Below are 21370 nucleotides of genomic sequence, written 5' to 3'. Positions count from 1 at the left end.
GGAGGAAGACTCGAGATTTACGAGGCAAGGCAGGAAGGTTATCTTCATTGTGGATAATTGCGAAGCCCACGGTCAGGTTCAAGGAATAAGCCATCACTCTGGAATTCTTGCCAGCCAATAACCCCTTGATCCAGCCGATGAATCAAGGGGTTATTCAGAGCATTGAAGTTTATTACCACAGACAATTGCTTCCTCAAATGCTGCTTAGAGCAGGCAGCGGGAAATGCTACAGCATGGATTTATTTGCAGCCATCCACATTTTGGCTTGTGCCTGGGAGCAAGTGAAAGCAACAACAATACACAGATGTTTTCACCATGCTGGCTTTCAAGCGCAAGAAAGCTGTACCTGATGAGAAGAAAGCCCTGCTGATGCCGACAGTGAGACAGTATTCAGTCAGGTCGTGCCCTCTGCCCCTTTCATGCTGCAGGACTATGAATCAATCCATGAAAATGTTCGCACCTGTCATGAAGACACTGTCGAGGAAATGATTGCCGAACTGCAAGATGAGGATCAACCTTCCAGCGATGAATGTGATGACAACACTGCCAGTGCAGTGGTGCCAACAGACCAATCAGCTAAAAAGGCTGTTGAATTTTTGCAGCGCTATTTCGAGCATGAGGCTTGTCCAGAATTTCTAGCTAGTTTGGCAGGCATGGGTGCGTACCTTGTGAAAAAACAACTCAAGCTTGCCAAACAAACCACTCTTCCTTCCCTTTTTTTTCTCCTACTCATCCACATGAGTAAGGTGAGGTTTGTGCAATTCGAATAAAGGTCTCAGTTCACTAAATAGGTATGCTTTACTTAAATGAAACTTCTAATAAATGGAACAGTTTTATGGATCCCCTTCCAGTTCCATTTAAGAGGAGTCGACTGTAATGTGTAAAGAGGCTCTTACTTGAATATGCCGGCTCTTCGATGTCCGAATTGACATTCATGTCATGCAATCATTCCTTTTCTTTAATCTTGGAGTCTGCTCTATGGCCAGATGCGCTGCTGCCATTGACTGTGCACAAGCAGGCCATCGTATAGCTAGCATGACCACTAGGCCAGTTAGGTCTAACGAAGTTGTTGTCTCATTCTTGCAGCATAACGTTCTACCGCCGCTGACATGGCTCTCCGGAGATTGTTTCAGCGGCCAGCTTAGAAGAGGGCTTGCGTCTGCATTGTTGAGATGCCTTGCTTGAACGCTGTCAAGTGTGTTGGCCAAACCTTGCGACACCCACGTCACAGGCTGCAGGCTCCACGGCCACTACTTCAGCTGGCGATACAAGCTTCTTCTGCTAAGCCCACATAGACAATGGCAGCTCACTGCTTTTTATCTTCCTTTTTGGCTCAGTTCATGCCCCTTGAGCCCTCTGAAATTTTCAGAGCATGCACTCAAGCAGCTGACACGCTTCACCGTCCCCTTCTTTTTGCCGTATAAGCTCTTTATCGTGACAATGATCATGTGTTATCTTCTTGAAGATTAGCATATGGTTCATACTTAAGCACTTTTTGTGCTCTCACTACTTACTTTATGCTGAACGGATGACAGTTGCTTCGTTTTTATAAGATGCAGTCACTGTTGTGTTCCCTTACACCAGATGGGTGTCTAAATAATAAAACATTCAAACTTGCTGCTGTTACCTTTGTGGCTTATCCCTTGAGACAAAACTGAACTAAGTGCAACATTGCTACAACACATTTCATCATCATCATCATCATCATCATCATCATCATCATCAGCCTGACTACGTCCACTGCAGGACAAAGGCCTCTCCCATGTTCCGCCAGTTAACCCAGTCCTGTGCTTGCTGCTGCCAATTTATACCCACAAACTTCTTAATCTCATCTGCCCACCTAACCTTCTGTCTCCCCCTAACCCGCTTCCCTTCTCTGGGAATCCAGTTAGTTACCCTTAATGACCAGCAGTTATCCTGTCTACGCGCTACATGCCCGGCCCATGTCCATTTCCTCTTCTTTATTTCAACTATGATATCCTTAACCCCCGTTTGTCCCCTAATCCACTCTGCTCTCTTCTTGTCTCTTAAGGTTACACCTACCATTTTTCTTTCCATTGCTCGCTGCGTCGTCCTCAATTTAAGCTGAACCCTCTTTGTAAGTCTCCAGGTTTCTGCTCCGTAGCTAAGTACCGGCAAGATACAGCTGTTATATACCTTCCTCTTGAGGGATAGTCGCAATCTACCTGTCATAATTTGAGAGTGCTTGCCAAATGTGCTCCACCCCATTCTTATTCTTCTAGTTACTTCAATCTCGTGGTTAGGCTCTGCGGTTATTACCTGCCCTAAGTAGACATAGTCTTTTACAAGTTCAAGTGCACTATTACCTATCTCGAAGCGCTGCTCCTTTCCGAGGTTGTTGTACATTACTTTCGTTTTCTGCAGATTATATTTTAAGACCCACCTTTCTGCTCTCCTTGTCTAGCTCCGTAATCATGAGTTGCAATTCGTCCCCTGAGTTACTCAGCAATGCAATGTCATCGGCGAAGCGCAAGTTACTAAGGTATTCTCCATTAACCCTTATCCCTAACTGTTCCCATTCTAGGCTTCTGAAAACCTCCTGTAAGCACGCGGTAAATAGCATTGGGGAGATTGTGTCCCCCTGCCTTACACCCTTCTTGATTGGTATTCTATTGCTTTCTTTATGAAGCACTATGGTAGCAGTTGATCCCCTGTAAATTTCTTCCAGAATGTTTATATATACTTCATCTACGCCCTGATTCCGCAGTGTCTGCATGACGGCTGATATTTCCACTGAATCAAACGCCTTCTCGTAATCTATGAAAGCTATGTATAGTGGTTGGTTATACTCTGAGCATTTCTCTATTACCTGATTGATAGTATGAATGTGGTCAATTGTTGAGTAGCCTGTTCTAAATCCCGCTTGTTCCTTTGGTTGATTGAATTTTAATGTTTTCCTTACTCTGTTAGCAAAAACTTTTGTATATAGCTTGTATACTACAGAGAGCAACACATTTATAAAACTAAAATAGCGGTGATGTTATCTGTCAAGCTCTTTCTATGCCAGGCTCTCGTAAAATGGCAGCTGTTAAAAACGCCCCATATTCGTGCGGCAAGATGCTCATCTGCAACATGAGTTCCCTACAGCATTCACTAAGAATGATGAAAGTGGGCACGAGGATAAACCGACAATAAAGAGTTGGGCCGTGCACTTTCAAATAATGTTATCTTGCTTGTTATCAAGGAGATTAAGCAGCATGAAGACAGGGTATTAGGCATTGCTGAACACTGACAAATTTGAATGTAATGTCAAGTGCATTGTTTTGCAACTGTCATAAAAGATACATAACTAGTAAACTAGTTGTGTAATCAGATCAACCAATCGCATTCTAACAAATTTTTCAGTAATTGCTTAGAGCTCGAGTTTTTGACTGTACGTAGACACTACAGCAGTCTCCCTCACATCGAGCCACAGACAACAAGACTATCAATGGTTTGATGAAGCATCGCCTCGTCGGGAAGAAACATAAAGAGCGAAATGAAAGCTAAGACTACCTTACGGTAGTTGGAATGTCTACTTTTAATAATTGTTTTGAATAGAGCTGATTTAACAGTAAAATTTTGAGTGCGGAACGAATTCAATGGCTGAAGTGTGAAAGTGAATGGAGTATCTTCGAATATTCATCTCATATTTTTCTAATACTTCGAAGCAAATTTGCAGGAAAAAATGTTGGGAAGGATTCCTAAGCATGTTCTTATAAGGTAGCAGCAATATCTTCAACTAGAGGGGTGGTGCTTCATATTTGTCTAACCGAAAGCTAGATGATGCAGAGGCCGAATTGTATTAATGTACCTGACTTGGTGTGACTAAATTGTTGCTGAAAACACTTTACACATGAAAGGCATATAGATGCTATTTCCTTCAACTTCTGTGGAAGCTCCACTGACGTGGTGGACAAGGGTATGCTCCCTCAAGTCCGGAGTTCAAAATATAAAATTTTGCATGCTAAATAGTTTCATCATCCAATTTTTTACGCCCGAATTTCAGGTGCAAGACAATATTAACTGAGCCCCACCACATCTATCATCTCCATGTTGGAACCAGTGTTTTCTTGAATTCATTTACAACTGTAGCAGAGCCTGAAAGGCAGCTTTGTCACAATTCAAGTGTAGTTGAAAAAAGCATATTGAAAATCTGAAGAGGCCACTGCCAATTTGACGTTGACTGTATTTCTCATCGGGAAGTTTGCATAGTGAAAATTCTAGTGCAAGTCGAGTCGAATAACAAACGCTGTTAGAAACATATTCGAAATTTCAGATATTCACACAGCTCTAGTTTGCAAACTTTTTCATTTTGGTCGGTGCTCTTTCATTTTATTCTTCAGACAACAAGACAGAATCCAGGACAAACAGTTGGAACCTTAAAAGGCAACAATTGCAAATTTCTAAATGCTACCAGATCGAAACAGTGTTTACATGCATGAATTGTGGTGACTCATACGATACAAATGTGGCTACTGCACGTGTACTACCTGTCTTGGTCAAGAGGCGGGCCACACGTGTCAGGATCGCTTTTGCTTGTCGCTTCTGATCAACCTGCACAGGTGGTGAGAATGCAACACAGAAAAATTTCTCTCGTATAAGCTTTTCTTATGTATTACAAATCCACCCCCACCATGAGAAACCAGAAAATTTGCTATGAGGAAAGATAACTTGCAAGTTCCCAAACCAGCTTGCCATGATGTTAAACACCTCTTGGTCGCTATTTTGTAGACAAAAATAGGTCACAATGCACTCAGAATGAAGTTGAGTTGATAATTTATCTTAACTGAGTTGCACGAAAAATTGAAGTACAAAACGAAGACACATGGACACAGTGCACTGTCCAAGTGTTGCGCTGTGTCCGAATGTCTTCCTTTTATACATCAATTTTTTGTGCAACTCAGTTGAGAGGAACAGATTTAATGTAGCATGTTCTTTTGTTTTTCTCTGGCTTTGAACATCAACAGCAGCCAACGTACTACAGAGAGCTAAGTTGCACCCCTTTACGAAAAACAGTGATGTAGGCATAGGAGACACTAGTGTGCCCACAATGAAATAAAGGTTCATAAGAAAATGCACATGCACATAAGAAAATGCACATACATAAGCAACACCTTATCGAAAAGACAGTAAATGCTCCCAGGTACATGTCTCTTATAAAGGTGTTATAATGTATTACCAACACAGCACCAATAGGCCATAATCACTTTGCAACAGAAGACTGTGACGATTTCTGCAACTTGATAGCACACCCAATTCTCGCTCCGCTAGTTACTGGCGCGTAGAGGAACTTCTTATGTAGAAGCGAGGTGGCGGGGGTATTTTGTCGACGGTTTGTTTTGACACTTCAGGTATAGCTAGCTGCAATTTTGGTTACTTGCTACAATGTTAACGGAGTCATCCCGGTCATTGTGCAAGGTTGCCGCGAACCTAGCAAAGTGCGTTGTAGCATCGTAGCGCATGCTTTTGCCAGCCCCTCGAGATCACAGAAGATATCACTGTTGCCATTAAATGATTACGAAAAAAGATGGTCGTAAAACGCTTTTATGGCGTGCGCGGGCGGCCCGGGTACAGCTTGCAGAAGATAGCGCCACCAACCACCAAAGATGAGTAAAGTGCAACAAAGAAGCCGTTTTCAAACTGTTTACGCGTATGCAAATTGCAAAAAACTAAGTGAACTAACTTTTTTTTGCATGACTGCATTTCTTGTTTCTTGTTCATTACCGCATTTCTTGTGCAGAAGTTTTCATAAAATTTACCCAGGGTAATAAACGCACCCCTCAACTTTGCTCCAATTTTTTATGGAAAAAGGGCGTTGATTACGCGAGTAAATACAGTAATACGCCTGTAGCAGTTGCCTAGCTATTTGGTCTCTGCTTTTGATGATAATCCTAGCTCGCTCAAAACCTGGCGCACACGAGCATCACCTGACTTGTGCAGGAAGATGCACACCATGACTCTTGCCAATACTATTGGCATGCTCCGTGAGACAATCGTTAATACGCTGTCTCATTTGTCCAATGTGCACCTTGCCACAGCTAAGATAAATTTAATAAAGAACACTTTCGGCACACTGCCGGAAAGGTTTCATGTACCTCTTTAGGCACCCTTGCTGCTTAGCATAACAGATTCATGGGCACAAGTGCACAGTTTATTTTGCACGGAAAACACAACAGGAATTGCAAACCTAGTGGCTACCACCCTAAGGCTACGACTCAGCTTATGCAAATAAGGCACCACCTGCCGCACCAGCATGTTATTAACAGCATGCTCTTTTTAACAGCACGCTCCCTTTCTCTCAAATGATCTTCCCTAGGTATTCAGCTTTCGTAGCAAAGATTCAGCAATGGCATGCAAGACTGCCTGAGAAAAGCCAGCCTTCTTGAGTCCACCAATTTGATTACCTTGTCTGGTCTGCTTCATTTGTGGACACAAACTGTGCTGCAGCGATTAAATATTAAAGACAATGCAGGACGATTCAGTTAAAACTGGATATAATGAAATTGAAAAATTCTCATAAATTTTCATTATAAAGAAGATTTCATTATATGCAGGTTGGGCATGAAAATTCAGAAAATAAACACACAAAGTAAACAAATGAAGTACTCAAGGCAATGCCAGATCACAACACTAACTTAGCGGTACAAAACTACGTTATTATTGCGATAGAAATTATATGAATACTCTTAGTAGGTTTTTGCCGTTGCCGCCAGGTCCTACAACAAGTCCAAATTGGTAACAGGCCCCCTCGCATCATAACTTTTACGAGAAGGTAAAAGGGCGCGAGCGCTGCTGAATTAGTGATAAAAATGAACTGGCTCATCTCTATCTCCTGCCGGGCACATAAGATAACATCCTCTTGCGTGTTTGAACTGCCATTGAATGCTCAAACAGACAGGAATCCACCCGTCTTGAATGTACATGAAAAATAAGGGGGGGGGGGGGGTAACTACATTAGCAACGGTGAAATTTGGTTAACAGGGTACGGTCTTGATCACTGGTGCGTCTGCTATCTCGGCCAGTATCAATGTACTTTCAACACAAAGCGACTGTGTGGAAAGAGCACCTCTCCCTGGAGCAGCCGTATTTGCTCACACCAGTGTTTTGTAGAAGTTGCGCAATGTCAGATCCAAAAGATTTGCTGCCAGCCTAACTTCTTATAACATTCATCGTAATGCGAAGAACTTTCATTTGTCAACTAAAGAATCGCTTTATAAAATGTATGTGTGTTCCATTCTCGACTATGCGTGTGTCGTTCGGGACCCCTCTACAATATGCGACACAGTGAAACTTGAAAGAGTGCAGAACATGGCCACTCGATTTGTTTGTGAACATTTTGACAGGAACTTCAGTCCTACGCACGGGGAAGAACTACTGAGATGAGATACACTAGATTGTTGAAGACGAAGACTTTGCTTGAAGCTTTTGCTTGAAACACCTGCCGCGCGACAGGTGTTTACTAAAAAGGCGTCGAAACATGCGCGGCACAGCGCCCCCAAGTTGAGGCTAGAAGGCCTACCCCTGAAAAAAGACACAACATGACTAAATGTGTGTGCGTGGTGGTTTAGCACGCTCCCTTTCCCTCGAGAAGTGCCTTATCTGCACAAGCCGAGCCATAACCTCAAGATGGTGGCCACTAGGTTTTCAATTCCTGTTGCGTTTTAGACCCCAAATGAACTGGCGCACTTGTACCCATGAAACTCTCATGCTAAGCAGCGAGGGTGCCAAAAGAGGTACGTGAAACCTTTCCGGCGGTGTGCCGAAGGTATTGTTTATTAAGTTTCCCTGTGCTGTGGCAAGTCGTACATTGGAAGAACAAGACGGTGCATGAACGAACACCTCACGGAGCATGCCAATAGTATTGGTAAGAGTGATGGTGTGCATCTTCTTGTGAATGTCAGATCATGCTCGTGTGTGGCACGTTTTGAAAAAGCTAGGATTATCAGTAAAAGCAGAGACCAAACAGCTAGGAAACTGCTACAGGCATATTATATTAAAAGTAATGGGTCGGCTTGTGTCGATGACACATCTATCGTCCCCTATCAATCTGAGTAGTCCTTTATTAAACTGCTCATGTGATGACATGTCTGTGGTAACTCTTTCACGCCAGTGCACATGGGTGGAAGCTTACCTGTTTTTTAGCATGCACTCGCAATAAACATTCGGTAGTTTGGCACCCATCTGCCTCGTTCCTCCCCTCTCTTTCATGTACCTAGTATAGGGCCAGTTATGAAATGTTCAGCAAACTAAGGCACCGATTCCCCCGAAAGCAAGTTCTTTATCTATAATCTCCGGAGGCAGATGCGTAACGCACTTCTGTCTTGCACCGCGCTGCGAGTTCGAGGGGCCCAAGTTTTCGCAATAAGCCAATTAGCTCTGGCAACAACACGATGTTGCATTAAATGTACAAACAAATTGTAATGTTATACGAAGTAAGGCTGGCAGCCAACTCTTTTGCATCCAATATAACGGAACACCAACAAAACGCTGCTGTAAGCAAATATGAACGCTTTATGGAGAAGTGCTCTTTTCAGATAGTTTTTGGTGTTGAAAGAGCACTGATGCTTGCCCAGATAGCACACATGCCAGCGGTCGTGACCGCGCCCTTGACGGGGCCCTGTAACAGTCTTACAACAGCCTTATTTAGCATCAAAACCCATGTAGCAATGATTGCTGAGACAAATGCAACACCATTGATGAAAATTGGTGTACCAAAGATGAATTTATAAGTCCTCAAAGTTCAAAACTCGAGCAGACGACGAGGAGAAACATTTTCTTTCACAATTCATTTGCCTGCTGACATCAAAGACCACTGCCAATCACAGCGTGCGTCTCATAAAGACATACAGGAAGTGTCACCTCACGGTGCCTTACACACACAACCTCACTACTGCTCTTTTTAACAGTGCCGTTAGATTATTACTACGAACCATAAGCGTCGGGCAGCAGACGCTCCCATGGTCACACTGTGTAAGATGCATAAATATGCTTTGGGCGGGGTCATTTCAGAACTTACATGCAAGATGCGTTCTATGACAACGCCGGCACCTGCCGCATGTTGCACCTTTGACTCACTAAACACACGGCATGCGTTTCCGCCTTTAGATGCTGGTGTACCATGGACTCCTTCGCAGACTAAGTGCCGTGTTCATTGTTCTGAAAATACCACATGATTTGGAAACAGCAATTATTTCTCCTGAGAAAATATAAAAAGGGTATTTTACTGTTGTTAGCATTCACTCGTATGGCCTGGCTACCACCACCTGAATATTGCACGCTGCTTGTTGCGTCTACAGAACTGTAATCACACAATCGAAAGCGAACAGTCTTAGCTGTCACATCGCGAGACACGAGGAGACTTCTCATCACAAGAATAGTGTAAGTGTGTCGCCATAGCATGAAATGAAGGTAGTTTGTCGAGTGAATTGAAACTATAACAGCTTCGATTTCGGTGTTGCCACTTGCGCAACGATATTGGTGCATTCCACAGCGCCAGAAGAAACGATGAAAAACACATGCTCGAATCGAGTCACAGGCAGACCTGTGCGCCGGTACCAAGATTGCCGGCGGTAGCGCGCCAGTGTTTTTTCACCTTCTGCGGCCGCGTGTCAACGGCGGCGGCGTTCAACGGAGCGGGGTCTATCGGATCAGCGGCGGCGCGGTGCGGGTGGGGGAGGGGCTTGCAATCACGATTCAAAAGCTAGTGAGAATAGCAACTTGTTTCTTGAATTTTGAAAAAAAAAAAATCTGCTTGTCGTAGCTTCTATTCTGCTACAGTCAACAGCTTTCGCACCTCGTACAATTCCTAATTCAACTGCTGTTCTTGCAACTCGCCCTGCACTACCACGTCTGCCTGAGCAGCTTTCTGCATGAATTCTTAAGTTGATATTCCAATTTTTCGCGGTTTCGCCGCTTTTCGAAAAGCAAAAATTCAAGTTTTGTTATCTTGGTCACATTATCGCTCTGTTCCCATTCACAGTTAATTCTCTCCTCATGCAACAATGATAGCAACTCGGTCAACCTGGCTTCCGGCATTGCTGCCTGCTCCATGTTCCTATGAACTTCAGCTTGACATAGTGCAGTATCTTTCTCATGTATGAGTCGCTTGCTGTTATCATAAAATGCAGGCTTCTTGTCGGTCTCTTCTGAGGTGGCAGATGTCATGGTAATAAGCGCAGTCGAACCATGATCTTCAGAGGTTTTGTTCTGAGTCGTATAGCTAGGAGAGCTCGCCTCCTCTTGACCATAACTGCTGATGTCTTCCTTCGTTCCGACTTCCTTGCGCTTTTCTTTTTAGTTGTGTGTCGATTCGGCTTCCTCACATGGTCTTTGGTGATGTTTTGGTGTGAGGTCCGAGTAATCCTCCGTGGATCACACATGCTTGAGGCATGTTGGCCTTTGCACCTCAAGCAAGAGACTTCGTTTGCAGTCACATGCCCTGTGGCCTTTCGTTGTACACGTGAAGCGACGTTCATTGTTCGACAGTACTTGTTTCTTCTGAGTCAAGGACATTTCTGTCAGACACGCTTCCGTGGAGTGCTGCTTCGATGTGCAGAACACACAAAACTTTCTTTCACCTTCAAAAGCTCCAGCGCAGTTCGTCAGCAGAAGAGATGAAGTTGGGAGGTCCCACCTGTGACTACAGGCTGGCCGGCTTGAAGGATGTTGACCACCGCTGTCTCGTCCGCCTCTATACTTGCAATCACTTCTCTTGAGGCTCTCTAGTTCAATTGAAATGAAGTTCAGTAAACAATCAAGCCCCGAAGGATAAGCAACGTGGTCCGTAGCCCCTTGTGTAGCATAGGTACGATAATGTAGGACCATGACATCTCGGGGCACTGCTCTAAGTATAATGTCACAGAGCACTGGCGAAAATGAAGCCCGCTGTACACCCAGTGACTTTACCCCTCGAATGTTGACGAGCACTTGGTCAATAGAGTTGTCGGAGGGCTCTTGTGTCACCAAATGCACGAACAGGAGTCCAATGACGCAATCTTGCAAAATATTCTTGCTCCTGGAGCGTCTTGTCATCAAAGCGCTTCTGTAGAATGTCTACAGCGTCCTTGTTTCCGTCATCGGAAGACCAGCCACCACTGAAGCAACGTCTCCCTTCAAAAACTGCCGCAAATATAGGAATTTTTCCGTAATTTTCAGGGTGGCATTGTTATGAATAAGCAGGGCAAACTGCTCTGAGAACTCCATCCATTTAAACACATCTCCAGAAAAGGGCGCAATCATGAGCTTCGATAGCTTGGCTCCTGTCCTGTAAGGTGGTGGAGTAGCGATCGTATGGGTAGCCGTCACCGATCCATCTTCTGCTTGTGTCTTGAAATGCGTTTCTGCCTGCTTAGGAGCTCGGCCAGGATTCGCGTCGCGTTGTTCTCGTATTCCAAAATTGTGTTCTGCTTGGCTTTGAAGTCCTCGTCTGAGATAAGACTTTCCAATTCAACGTAGATCTTGTTCAGCTCATCATTATTTGTCTTTAGCCTCTCGTATATGGAAATGAGCAGCCTTAGAAGTACCAAAATCTGTCGAGGTAGTTAAAAGAGACTTTATTTGCAGGTATGAGGCCATTGAGACTTTGCTAATACTTGGAGAACCCCATTTCTCTTCTCGTGCTTGCTGGCACTTCTTCATCATTTGGTTGTCTGCCAGTGCTCGCGATAAAATTAATAGGCCTATGATTTGCTTTTCGCTTGTTTCCGAACTTAAGAGCACGACGTTTGCTGATTTTCGCAGTTGGGGAATTGTTGCAGAGATTTACTTTTTGAAATATTAGAAATAATTTGCATATTTTTTATTTTTATTTTATTCATAGTGTCAGCACATAAGCCAAGACAAGAGTTGGGGTTACATAACTCTCATGTAGAAACGTAGTACATGCTAAAACAATTTTAACATAAAACACTCAAGAATTGCACAACATATCCAAATAAGAAAACAAAACATGAAATTATATTAGAAAACATCCCGTACAGCTCCCTGACATTTGTAAAATAACAGGTTCGAATACATCTGGTATACGTCGCTAAAAAAAAGAAAAAAACAACATTTGAAGTGATATAGTACATTGAACATGTTTAGGCAACGGGTAACCAACAATATGATTGAAGGGCGAACAAATGCTAAAGCAATACAAATCATTCACAAATATTCTAATAAAGCCTTTTCAAAACTTTGTAGATTGGAACATTCGACTCTGTTTTGAGGTTACCGATTCCACTCATCAATGCTCCAAACTAAAACGAATACTTGAATAAATACTGAGTACCACTTTAAAATATGTTTGGCACACGGTCCGGGCCAGAGTGTATCGTAACTTCAAAATAGTATTAGGTTATGCACTTCAGAGGAACTCAATTCAAAATTAGAAAGAGCGGGTGGTTTGCCACACGCGACAATGAAAGAATAATGCCATTAGTGGTAGAAAAAAAAACAGATTTGAAGCAAGTAATAAAGGCATTTGCTAAAGCTTCCTGATTTGAAGAGAATTGGCCACCAAGAATAGACAATGAGGGCATAAATGATACCGGAGTAATCTCTAGAACTGCGATGGATTTTTATTGCAATATTTTCCTAAGTGTAGCGCAGACATTGCTAAGGTAGTAGCTGTTAGCTTCTTGATGTTAGCTTCTATTTACTTCTTAATGCATTAACTCAAAAAGCATTATCATTACACTTGAAATGACGATTCGAATGCTGCCACCGAGGTCTTCTAACTTGGAGTAATTTTTTGGAGCAGCAAAATTTTCATTTTGGAGCACTTTGAAGCAGCGAAATTTACCATTTTGGAGCACTTTGGAGCCGTAAAATTTTCCATTTTGGAGCAGCAAAATTTTCCAATATGGAGCAATCTAGAGCAGCTAACTTCACATCCTGGAGGAGAAGCAAGTTGCATTTACATTCAAGGGCATGAATAATTATTTGCGGGCTCTTGTCTCCTATGAAAAGCTAGAGATATTTCCATTCATTCTAAATTTCCCGAAGCCAGTCATCGCAGGATCACTCCCTATTTTAGTTGATGCAAAAAAAAATGGGATCATTATGTTACCCATCCTAAAAAACTTGTTTAGTGATTATTTTTGTAGCAAATAAACAGAATACTGGTTTATTAAAATTGTACTTCATGAAATGCCATTCCATACACCTATGTAGTTATCAGTATATGTGGTAGATAAACGCTGCACGTAAAACACTAAAGACACAAAATAATGAGCTATAATATGCCATGAAATAAAAAATATTTTGGGGGGAGGAGGAGGGGCAGTTCCAAATGTTCCCCCCCTCCACCTGGCTATGCCACTGGCCGTCGCCGTCATGTTTTGTGTAATATCCCAATCGATAACATCCCCCCCCGCATCGTGTGTTTTACAAGAGGACAAAAGCGCATTGGTAGGGGTGACGAACACCGCTAAAGCAGAAATAAAAAGTCAGATCCAGCGCAAGGGCGAAGCAATGAGTGTGATAGCAACAACTTGGAATGCAATGCTCAGAACGACAAGCAGACCGAAACGTGCAGCGCTGCTTAAGCACAAATGGCGAACGAAAAGAATATACACTGAACGAGAGGGAACTGACAAGGTTTACAACTTGTCACTTAATGCGCGGTTTAAACAAAAGCAACACACGAAACGTAGTCACAAGTACAGATGAGTGCAAACTAACAAGTGTAACTGTTGTTATACTTCGCTGTGTATGAAAAACGTGCTCTTTTCGCTAACGGTGCCTGTGCAGCCAGCGATGTGACCTTTGTGTTAATTGCCGGGCTCAACACAATCGTTCCAGTGAAAGTTGAAGGCACACGGTTCTCCTCACTGAAGTATAAGCGTGTGCGCACAAGCAATAACCCCCCCCCCCCCGCCCCACCACACACATTCGCTAGGCTAAGTATGCTCGAGAGATAAGCATGTGGCGGCGCACCCTGACGAGCTATGTGCCGAATACGAGCAGTTTTTTTTTTCTTTCTTGAGTTTTCATATATATACATACGTATACATAAACGGTATGACGACGGCGGCAGCAACAGCAAAAAACCAGCCGAGACTGTCCATGTAATTGCTATCGCAATAAAAGAGCCGACCTACCACCTTTGCACGAAGTGCAGATGCGATAGCATCACCCGGTGTGCCAGGCCTGCAATCTATTGTGACTAAAACAGAGAGAACGCGCCACTCATCTTCAAAAAGCAGGAAGGAACTAGGAGCGCGAGGAGAAGGGGGGGGGGGGGGGGGGCACTGTTATGAACCTTGGGTGTAATCACTGGCCCTCGTGCTACCTCAGCAGGCATTAAAGACGGCTGTTCTAAACTTCTTGTACTCTAAGTGCAAACAGACTGTTGGTATCGCATCCATTGCTGAGAGCCTAAGTGAAACTAACAAATAGTATCTTTTGGACACAACGTCGCATAACTCAGATGAACGCTGGCTAAAGGGACAATGATCACTGCAATCGCCGAAGCGGTTTCTGCAATGTCAGTTATCTAAACGCGAAGCAGAAGTTATAGTAGCAAAGAAAGTTTATGAGCATGACTCCTTAAGCCCAAACCACACGTACGCTGCCCGAGCACGCGCGGTACGTGCTCCGCTGGTTGCGCATGCACGTATCAACGTTACTAAAACCAGATCAGTTTTGCCGTTCCGCACGCGCCGGCACAAGCGGCTGACGCGTGAACTAATGGCTCTGCTGTTCCGCTTTGCTGCACATGCTGTGCCGCGCGTCGCGACGCACGTGTTGCCGCTCAGACACATCACGTTTTCGGCACTCGCTTGCTTCTTCGCGCCATTATTTAGTGAACTGTCATCTCTTATGAAAAAGTTCCAACTTGTGACGAGTGACGCCAATAAACAGTGTTTTCTAGTTTTGCGCCGGGCTGCAAAAGTGTCAAAAGAAATGACATCGAACACCCTTTCTTTGAACCACCCCGAGAATCCCATGAGTTTAAAAATTGGAAAACCTTTAACATTCACCTATAAAAGTTGAACGCGACAGCGATGTCCTGTACCAAGTGTGTGCTTCAAACTCTTAGTGCATGAAATCTTTTTGAACTTTCTATGCACTCATTATGTGGCCTTGAGGGAATAGACGCAGTATTGTGTGTGCCTCTTGTAGTGGGTGACCGGCTTTTTTTTAAACCATCAAGCCATTCCAATAATCTCATGTTCTGACACCTGATGGCAATGTATGCTTATACCACATGTTATTACTGCAACAATTCATGTTGTACTGTGAAGCACCTATAAAGGCTGCGTGTGTTTGTAAAGCATGAAAGTTACTTTCGCTGCATTTCTAAACATATTTATACCATGGCATATTTATACCATGAACGCATGAATATCCTTCATTTTGGGGAGGGCACCAAGGTAAATGGTCATTTCTTGCTCTTTATGCCATGGCGAAGAAAATTTCGGGAGGGGGGATGGGGGGGTATGAGCCCAGAGTGCCACCCCCTGGCTACGCCCCTGCTTGGACACAATCTGCACTCTGTGTGAAAATCCAGGAACGAGTGAACACGCCGTCATTGACTTCTGTTCCAATATTCTTTCAAGATGTGTTACAAAGAACCTTGAAGAAAGATATTCCGATAACACCTCATGGAATACGTTATCTATAAACACAGAATTAGGGTAGTGTTTCATATGATATGATATTGTTACTGGGTCCTTTACAGTCTCTGGATAACACCATGAGGCTTATAGATCCTAAAGCAAAGTCAGCATGGGACACTTTCCTGAATGTGTAACACATGTGCGCGAGATATGTCAAACGTTCAGATTGTATGGAGGTGTTTGATGAGTTAGTGAAAATGAACTATTTATAAACCTTTACAATGATGGAGTGGACCAGTGTGGTTTCTATAAAGATAAATTTTGTAATTTTGAAATAAAAATTTTATAAAAGAACAGGCACGAAGCTGTGTGGTAGAACACCCGCTTGCTGCGCAAACGCCTCGGGTTAGATCACCCCCCCCCCCTTTGACCTATCGTTTTTAATTTTCATTTAATTTGAATATTTCTCAATTTCTCAGTCACGACCAAGATGATTTTTCACTCACAACCAACTACGTCAACGTCAGAATTTCTGCGAAATGACCTCTTACATGTTGTCGTATTAAAAGTGGAAACAGATGCTGAGCCACGAGAAAAGGCGGCTCAATCACAAGTACAAGGTATGTGAGAAACATTTTTAGGTGGATGATATTGTAAAATATTATAAGCACATTATAAATGAAAATGAATTATTTCTACCTCGAGGAAAAGGGGTGCCAGGTGCATTGCCTCGCCTTTTTCCTGATCTTCCAAGCGCATTTTGAAGCCACAAGTGATGAAAAGAACAAGCAGGCCGCAAAAAAAAAACATGCTGGGATTATTTCATGCCAGAAAATGAAATAGGGCTGTCATGGAGTCCGTTGAGTGATTCTTGCTACGATGCATCACCCGACGTCTCAGACGTCAGCTACACCGTTCGCATTCAAATAAGTGATGAAGATCTCGTTGCCTTCCGCGTCTTGTCGTCAAGAATTAATCGATGACGCCATGTAAGCGATGACATGCGGTGTTTTACATTGCAGAACTCCTGTGCCAAGAGGACTGCTAGTAGAAAAAACTTTTATTGTTGAACGAGCTGGCAGCTACACATTTAACGGCTACAACAAATTGCACAAGCAGCCATTGCGCACTCTGACCACTGTCGCCCATTTGAGAAGTATACGTAGACAGACTGAACATCTGTGAACGCATACCACCAGCCGAGGTGTGCCCACAATTGATACTCTTCATTATGAACACTGCACAGTGTTTACAAAGTGGTCCACTTGCTTTCTCTGCTTGTGCCTACGGCGACCATTGTGAACCTGCAAAGGTGGTGAAAACCAGAATACAAAAGGTTCACAACCTCTCAAAGATGTTTGCGCATGCGGCTGCCGCAAAAAAAGAACAAAATGAGGAGATCTTGGCTCTTAAGCCTGGCTGAGTTTCCTCCATTGCGAAAGCTGTCGTTTATGATATCGCTGAAGTAACGAGTGCTGGGTAATAACCAAGCAAAAATGTATGCAGTTGAGATGGGTAATATTTTAGCCATCTTTCTCATGAGAGAAGGATGACAACAGCACTCTCTAATTACTCTCACGAGAGAATTCTCTCCCGACAAAGATAGCTACACGTTCAAAAAAAAAAAGTAACAACAAGCCAACTGGATTTCTAGTGTTTCCGTGATAGCACAGTGCCCATTTAGTTGGGAAATTTTACATGCCGATGAACACTGGAAAGATGCCCAGCTGATTAGAAAAATAAACTGCGTTTTAAGACGAGTCACCAGAATACAAGAATGATCGCGGACAAACAACTCGTCCTGTGGACTTCGATTCTTGTGTCTCGTCTTTAGAGCAGTTTATTTTTCTAATCATGTCTTACTTACAGTGCCCAAGAGGTGCTTCTCTTGGGCACTGTAAGTAAGACATGATTAGACATGATTTTGGAAAAATAAGTGAGTAAAATATAAATAAAAAATACGGTCCCCAATTAGAAAAGGTTCCCGAATTTTAGTGGTGATTATGGAGCAAATATTTCACAAATATAGGTTTTTTAAGTAGTTGAGTATACTGCACAAGTGTCAATGGCGAATCTTGGCTCTTGCGACTGGCTGGAGCTGCTACAACGCAGATCATTCGCGGTGCAGCAGAAGACGCGCGCGGCTTGAAGCAAGATGGCACAACAGCACCACTAGTTTTTGCGTCGGCCAGGCCACTTCGAAGAGCACGCGCCTACAGGGAGCTGCGAAACTGACCTGGTTCTAGTAACGTTGTGCACATATGTCGTAAGTGCACCTAAACGCTGTGCGTACACGAGTGTCTGCAGCGATCTGATTGCGGCCTTGAGACGACATGCGTCTAGCTGCGCTGGCCACGCTTGGAGCTCCGCATATACGAAACGCCGTGGCTGTACTCAGACATCGACCTATTCAGCATGTAGTAACCAATTTAGATTGCCTTTTCTTTCCTTTTCGTGCACATTTTACATCCCTACATACAGGAGAATCACACTCACAGCCATATGTATTCATTTACGAGCTCTATTCATATATGTTTCGTCACAATACATGACTGCATGAGACCGCTTAGCTCTATTTCGCACAGCGTGTCGTGTACATCGTACACCAATGCACACCATGCACTCTAGTGTGTTCTCATGATCGTCTGTCCATGCTTTGTAGTGCTGAATAGTTTTAACCAGCAGCACTCAATGGGCTTGATCACATTGAGGCGATTTTGGTGTGTACCTGCGGTGGTGAACTGCATGCCGTGCACGTAGCAGCTATGTGCTGTGCACTCGGTACGGACTCATGTTTGCTTTGTTGTGATAAGGAATGCGGTATGGCTCGGTCCAGCACCACCTGGACTTACGAAGAGTGGTCAAGTTCATATAAATCACTTCGAAGCTCACAGACAGCTCAGTACGTGGCCCCACCCGCCTATTCCCGCCTGGTTGGGGTAAGCGCGCGCCGGCGCACGCCTGCCCAAGTAGTGTGTGGGTGTAAATCGCCATTCCTCGCAAGTCGCGCTAAGGGTGCGCGCGCTGACGCGCTCCTGCTCGTGCTCGGGCCGCATATGTGTGGCTAGGGGCCTCGAGATAGCACGCTCGTGAATGCGCCCTTCAAGCAACGCAGCTTTCCCCCCTCCCTTCAAACAAAAAAAAAAGCTATGATTGCGATGACGTGATGTTTATTTTTTTAACCGTCAGCTATTGACCTTCAAAAGCGAGAGGTGGACGTGTAACAAGGCGTAGCCGCTTCATCGTGAGCCATCCGACCCGAGTTGCCATGCAATAGCCTCCCTATTAAAAGCTGCGCATATTAAAACTGAATTCCCGATGCTCCAACCAGGAAGCATGCTTTTAATAATGAGATGACATTAAAAAATCATGCGAAAACTTTGAATATGAACACTAACTATCTCGAGTTCGAAATGGCTTTTAAAGGAGCTGTTACCGCGACAGGGATTACAAACGCGGATGTGCTGGTGGAAGGAATTACGAAAACAAACTTCTGAATGAAGATCCATGAATAAAGTATATCAAAGGAAAAGCGTCATCGCGTTTCCACCGTGCACATGTTTTTCTGTAGACGCGAACCGCGGGGAAATTAGGCTGCGATACCAACAAATGCACCAAAGAATCATTGCCAGTTTCGCACTTTGATTGGACTAGATGTCACGAGCCCTTGCAGAGAGCGTGTTTCACTATTAAGCGAAATTCCACAACAGAAGATGCATCAGCATCAAACATAGCATCATGGATCCCTAGGATGCAGGTGCAACCGCTGTTAATTCAGCGGAATAATTCTAAGCACGTGATTGTGACTTTGGTAGCCCCGAGAACAAAATGCGCATGTTTTGACGCGCCGATGTGGATATTGCTGGTGATAGACGTTCCCAAACACGACTTTGGAGCAGTTTGGCACAATTTTCGTTGATATTATCAGGATGGCGCAGTAAATCTGATTTGGCACACATTGGCGCAGTTGGCGCAGGAGTTGGATCACTGCGATTCTTACTTAAGTGCTTTACGCGACGAGTGAGATGGATTATATTTTCATGGTAGCATGGGTGTCTGGGGTTCGTTGTAACATATTTGTGTGAAACATACTTTAATAGGCATCATCACAAAACTTAAGAAGGAGCGCATCTACATTACCAAATTCACTACAACTTTCAAACTACTCAAAAGATGTGGCTAAAGTGTCCAGTATGGAAGCGTTATCAACTTTAAGAAAGTTCGAAACAGTTTAAATCCAGGTCTTTGAGCAGAACTAGCTAGTTGAAGGCAAACAGTATTTTGGTCAGAAAACTCTTCGACGACTTCACATTTTACAGCGTGCGATCGGAGCTCGCAGCCTCATAATGAGCTTAGGCTGCAGCTAACTCTTTTTCATCTGATATCGCGAAACTGTGTATGGAAATGCGGCTGCGCCCGAGAAAAAAAAATCTGAGTTCGTACAGTGATATCATAGCGTGTACAAAGGTAAATGAGCCTTTCGCTAATGCCTGCTGAAATAGTGAACATGCTAGTGCATGCAAGCACTCGCGACCACGCCCTTATATTCCAAAGTTCTCAGAGACGGATCGAGCCACGCAGCCTCCTACCTGAATATCTATACATACTCCTTCGTCTCGCAAAAGGCAGACAGGGCTTCCTTTTCGGTTGAGAAGCAATAGACGGCAATAGACGGTAGAGAGTTGTTGAGAAACAATAGACGTTGCTGTATGATGGAGATGGGCAGCTTGTTTCATCTATGCTTTAGCAGTGTTGCTCGCTAAAGTGCTCCTGAAATTTTATCTTCGGGAACAGCATAGATTGTGTGTACAAAAGTAGTTTATTGGACTTTATACGGGATATGACAGGAATGATGGAAGCCTGCAGAGACTGTCTATTCAATTCTTCTAGCAATCAAAAAATATACAAGAACTGTCGAAGCGGGCTGGCCTTTGTTATGGAGAGCTGAATTGTCTTCACTGTAAAGAATTCGTATGATGGGAAAATGGTATATTTCTAAACTTTTTTCTTTGGTTTCGTTCTCGATTACACGGCATTACCCTCTCTTTCCTACAATTCTTACAGGCTCTTCGACATTTATGTCTTGACGAAGCATGTGTGCAATGTGAGAGCTAAGCGTTGGGCGAGCCTATCAGGATTTCGAACTGCTCAGCTTTACTTTTTCCATTTCCACTTGCACTATCGGAAACTCACAAAATTCAGCGAAATCACAAGTTCATCGCGCATGATAACTCTGTGAATTGCGAAGAACAAGGGTGACAGGTGGCAAATGCATGGAAAAGCAGGGTAGAAAACAATTTACAACTGATATTTCTCGTATATGGACCATTCTACAGTATGAGTCCTAATCATGTCTCGTGCATCACTGTTCTGGCGTCACAGAGGGTGCCAAAAGAACGAGCATGGCCAAGAGAGAATAACACGCTAGACTGTCTCTTCAGAAGCTGCTTTAGGGCCTTTACATAGACAGTGCATGTAAACACGTAAACAAGAGAGCAGTCACGACACTGCAAATGCCACTCTCAGAAATCTCAAAGCTGCTGAAAAGAAGATGAAGTGATGTATTTTATGCCCAGATTCTTCGCTTGGGTAAAAATAAGACAAACAGCGGCGCTCTGCAAATGATTTTCCGGCAGCACCGTGGTTTTTCTCAGAAATTCGGGGGCCACGCGAACGGCATGAGCAAGAGCAAGCGGCGGCGCACAGCTCTAGTCGCAGGACCCCTGTCAAATCTAACTTTACTGTTTCTACTCGAGCGACACTCCCTCCCTGCTTTTTCATGCTCGTTCAATATGGGTGGTATATTTTCTGTTTGAGCATTC

General features: G+C 43.8%; 1 protein-coding gene across 2 annotated transcripts in view; it reads right to left on the bottom strand.

The window, feature by feature from the left end:
* The window catches only part of LOC119168266 (poly(A) RNA polymerase GLD2), a 147599-nt gene that overhangs the window by 27924 nt on the left and 98305 nt on the right, over nucleotides 1–21370 (bottom strand). For both annotated transcript variants that reach the window (XM_037419673.2, XM_075890986.1), the window contains one exon: nucleotides 4494–4557. In XM_037419673.2, the coding sequence (XP_037275570.1) occupies nucleotides 4494–4557 (64 nt within the window). The remainder of the gene's footprint in view (nucleotides 1–4493; nucleotides 4558–21370) is intronic.

The sequence above is a fragment of the Rhipicephalus microplus genome, chromosome 3, assembly GCF_043290135.1.
Source record: "Rhipicephalus microplus isolate Deutch F79 chromosome 3, USDA_Rmic, whole genome shotgun sequence".
In the NCBI taxonomy this organism is placed as follows: domain Eukaryota; kingdom Metazoa; phylum Arthropoda; class Arachnida; order Ixodida; family Ixodidae; genus Rhipicephalus; species Rhipicephalus microplus.
This window is presented reverse-complemented; position numbering and strand designations above follow the sequence as displayed.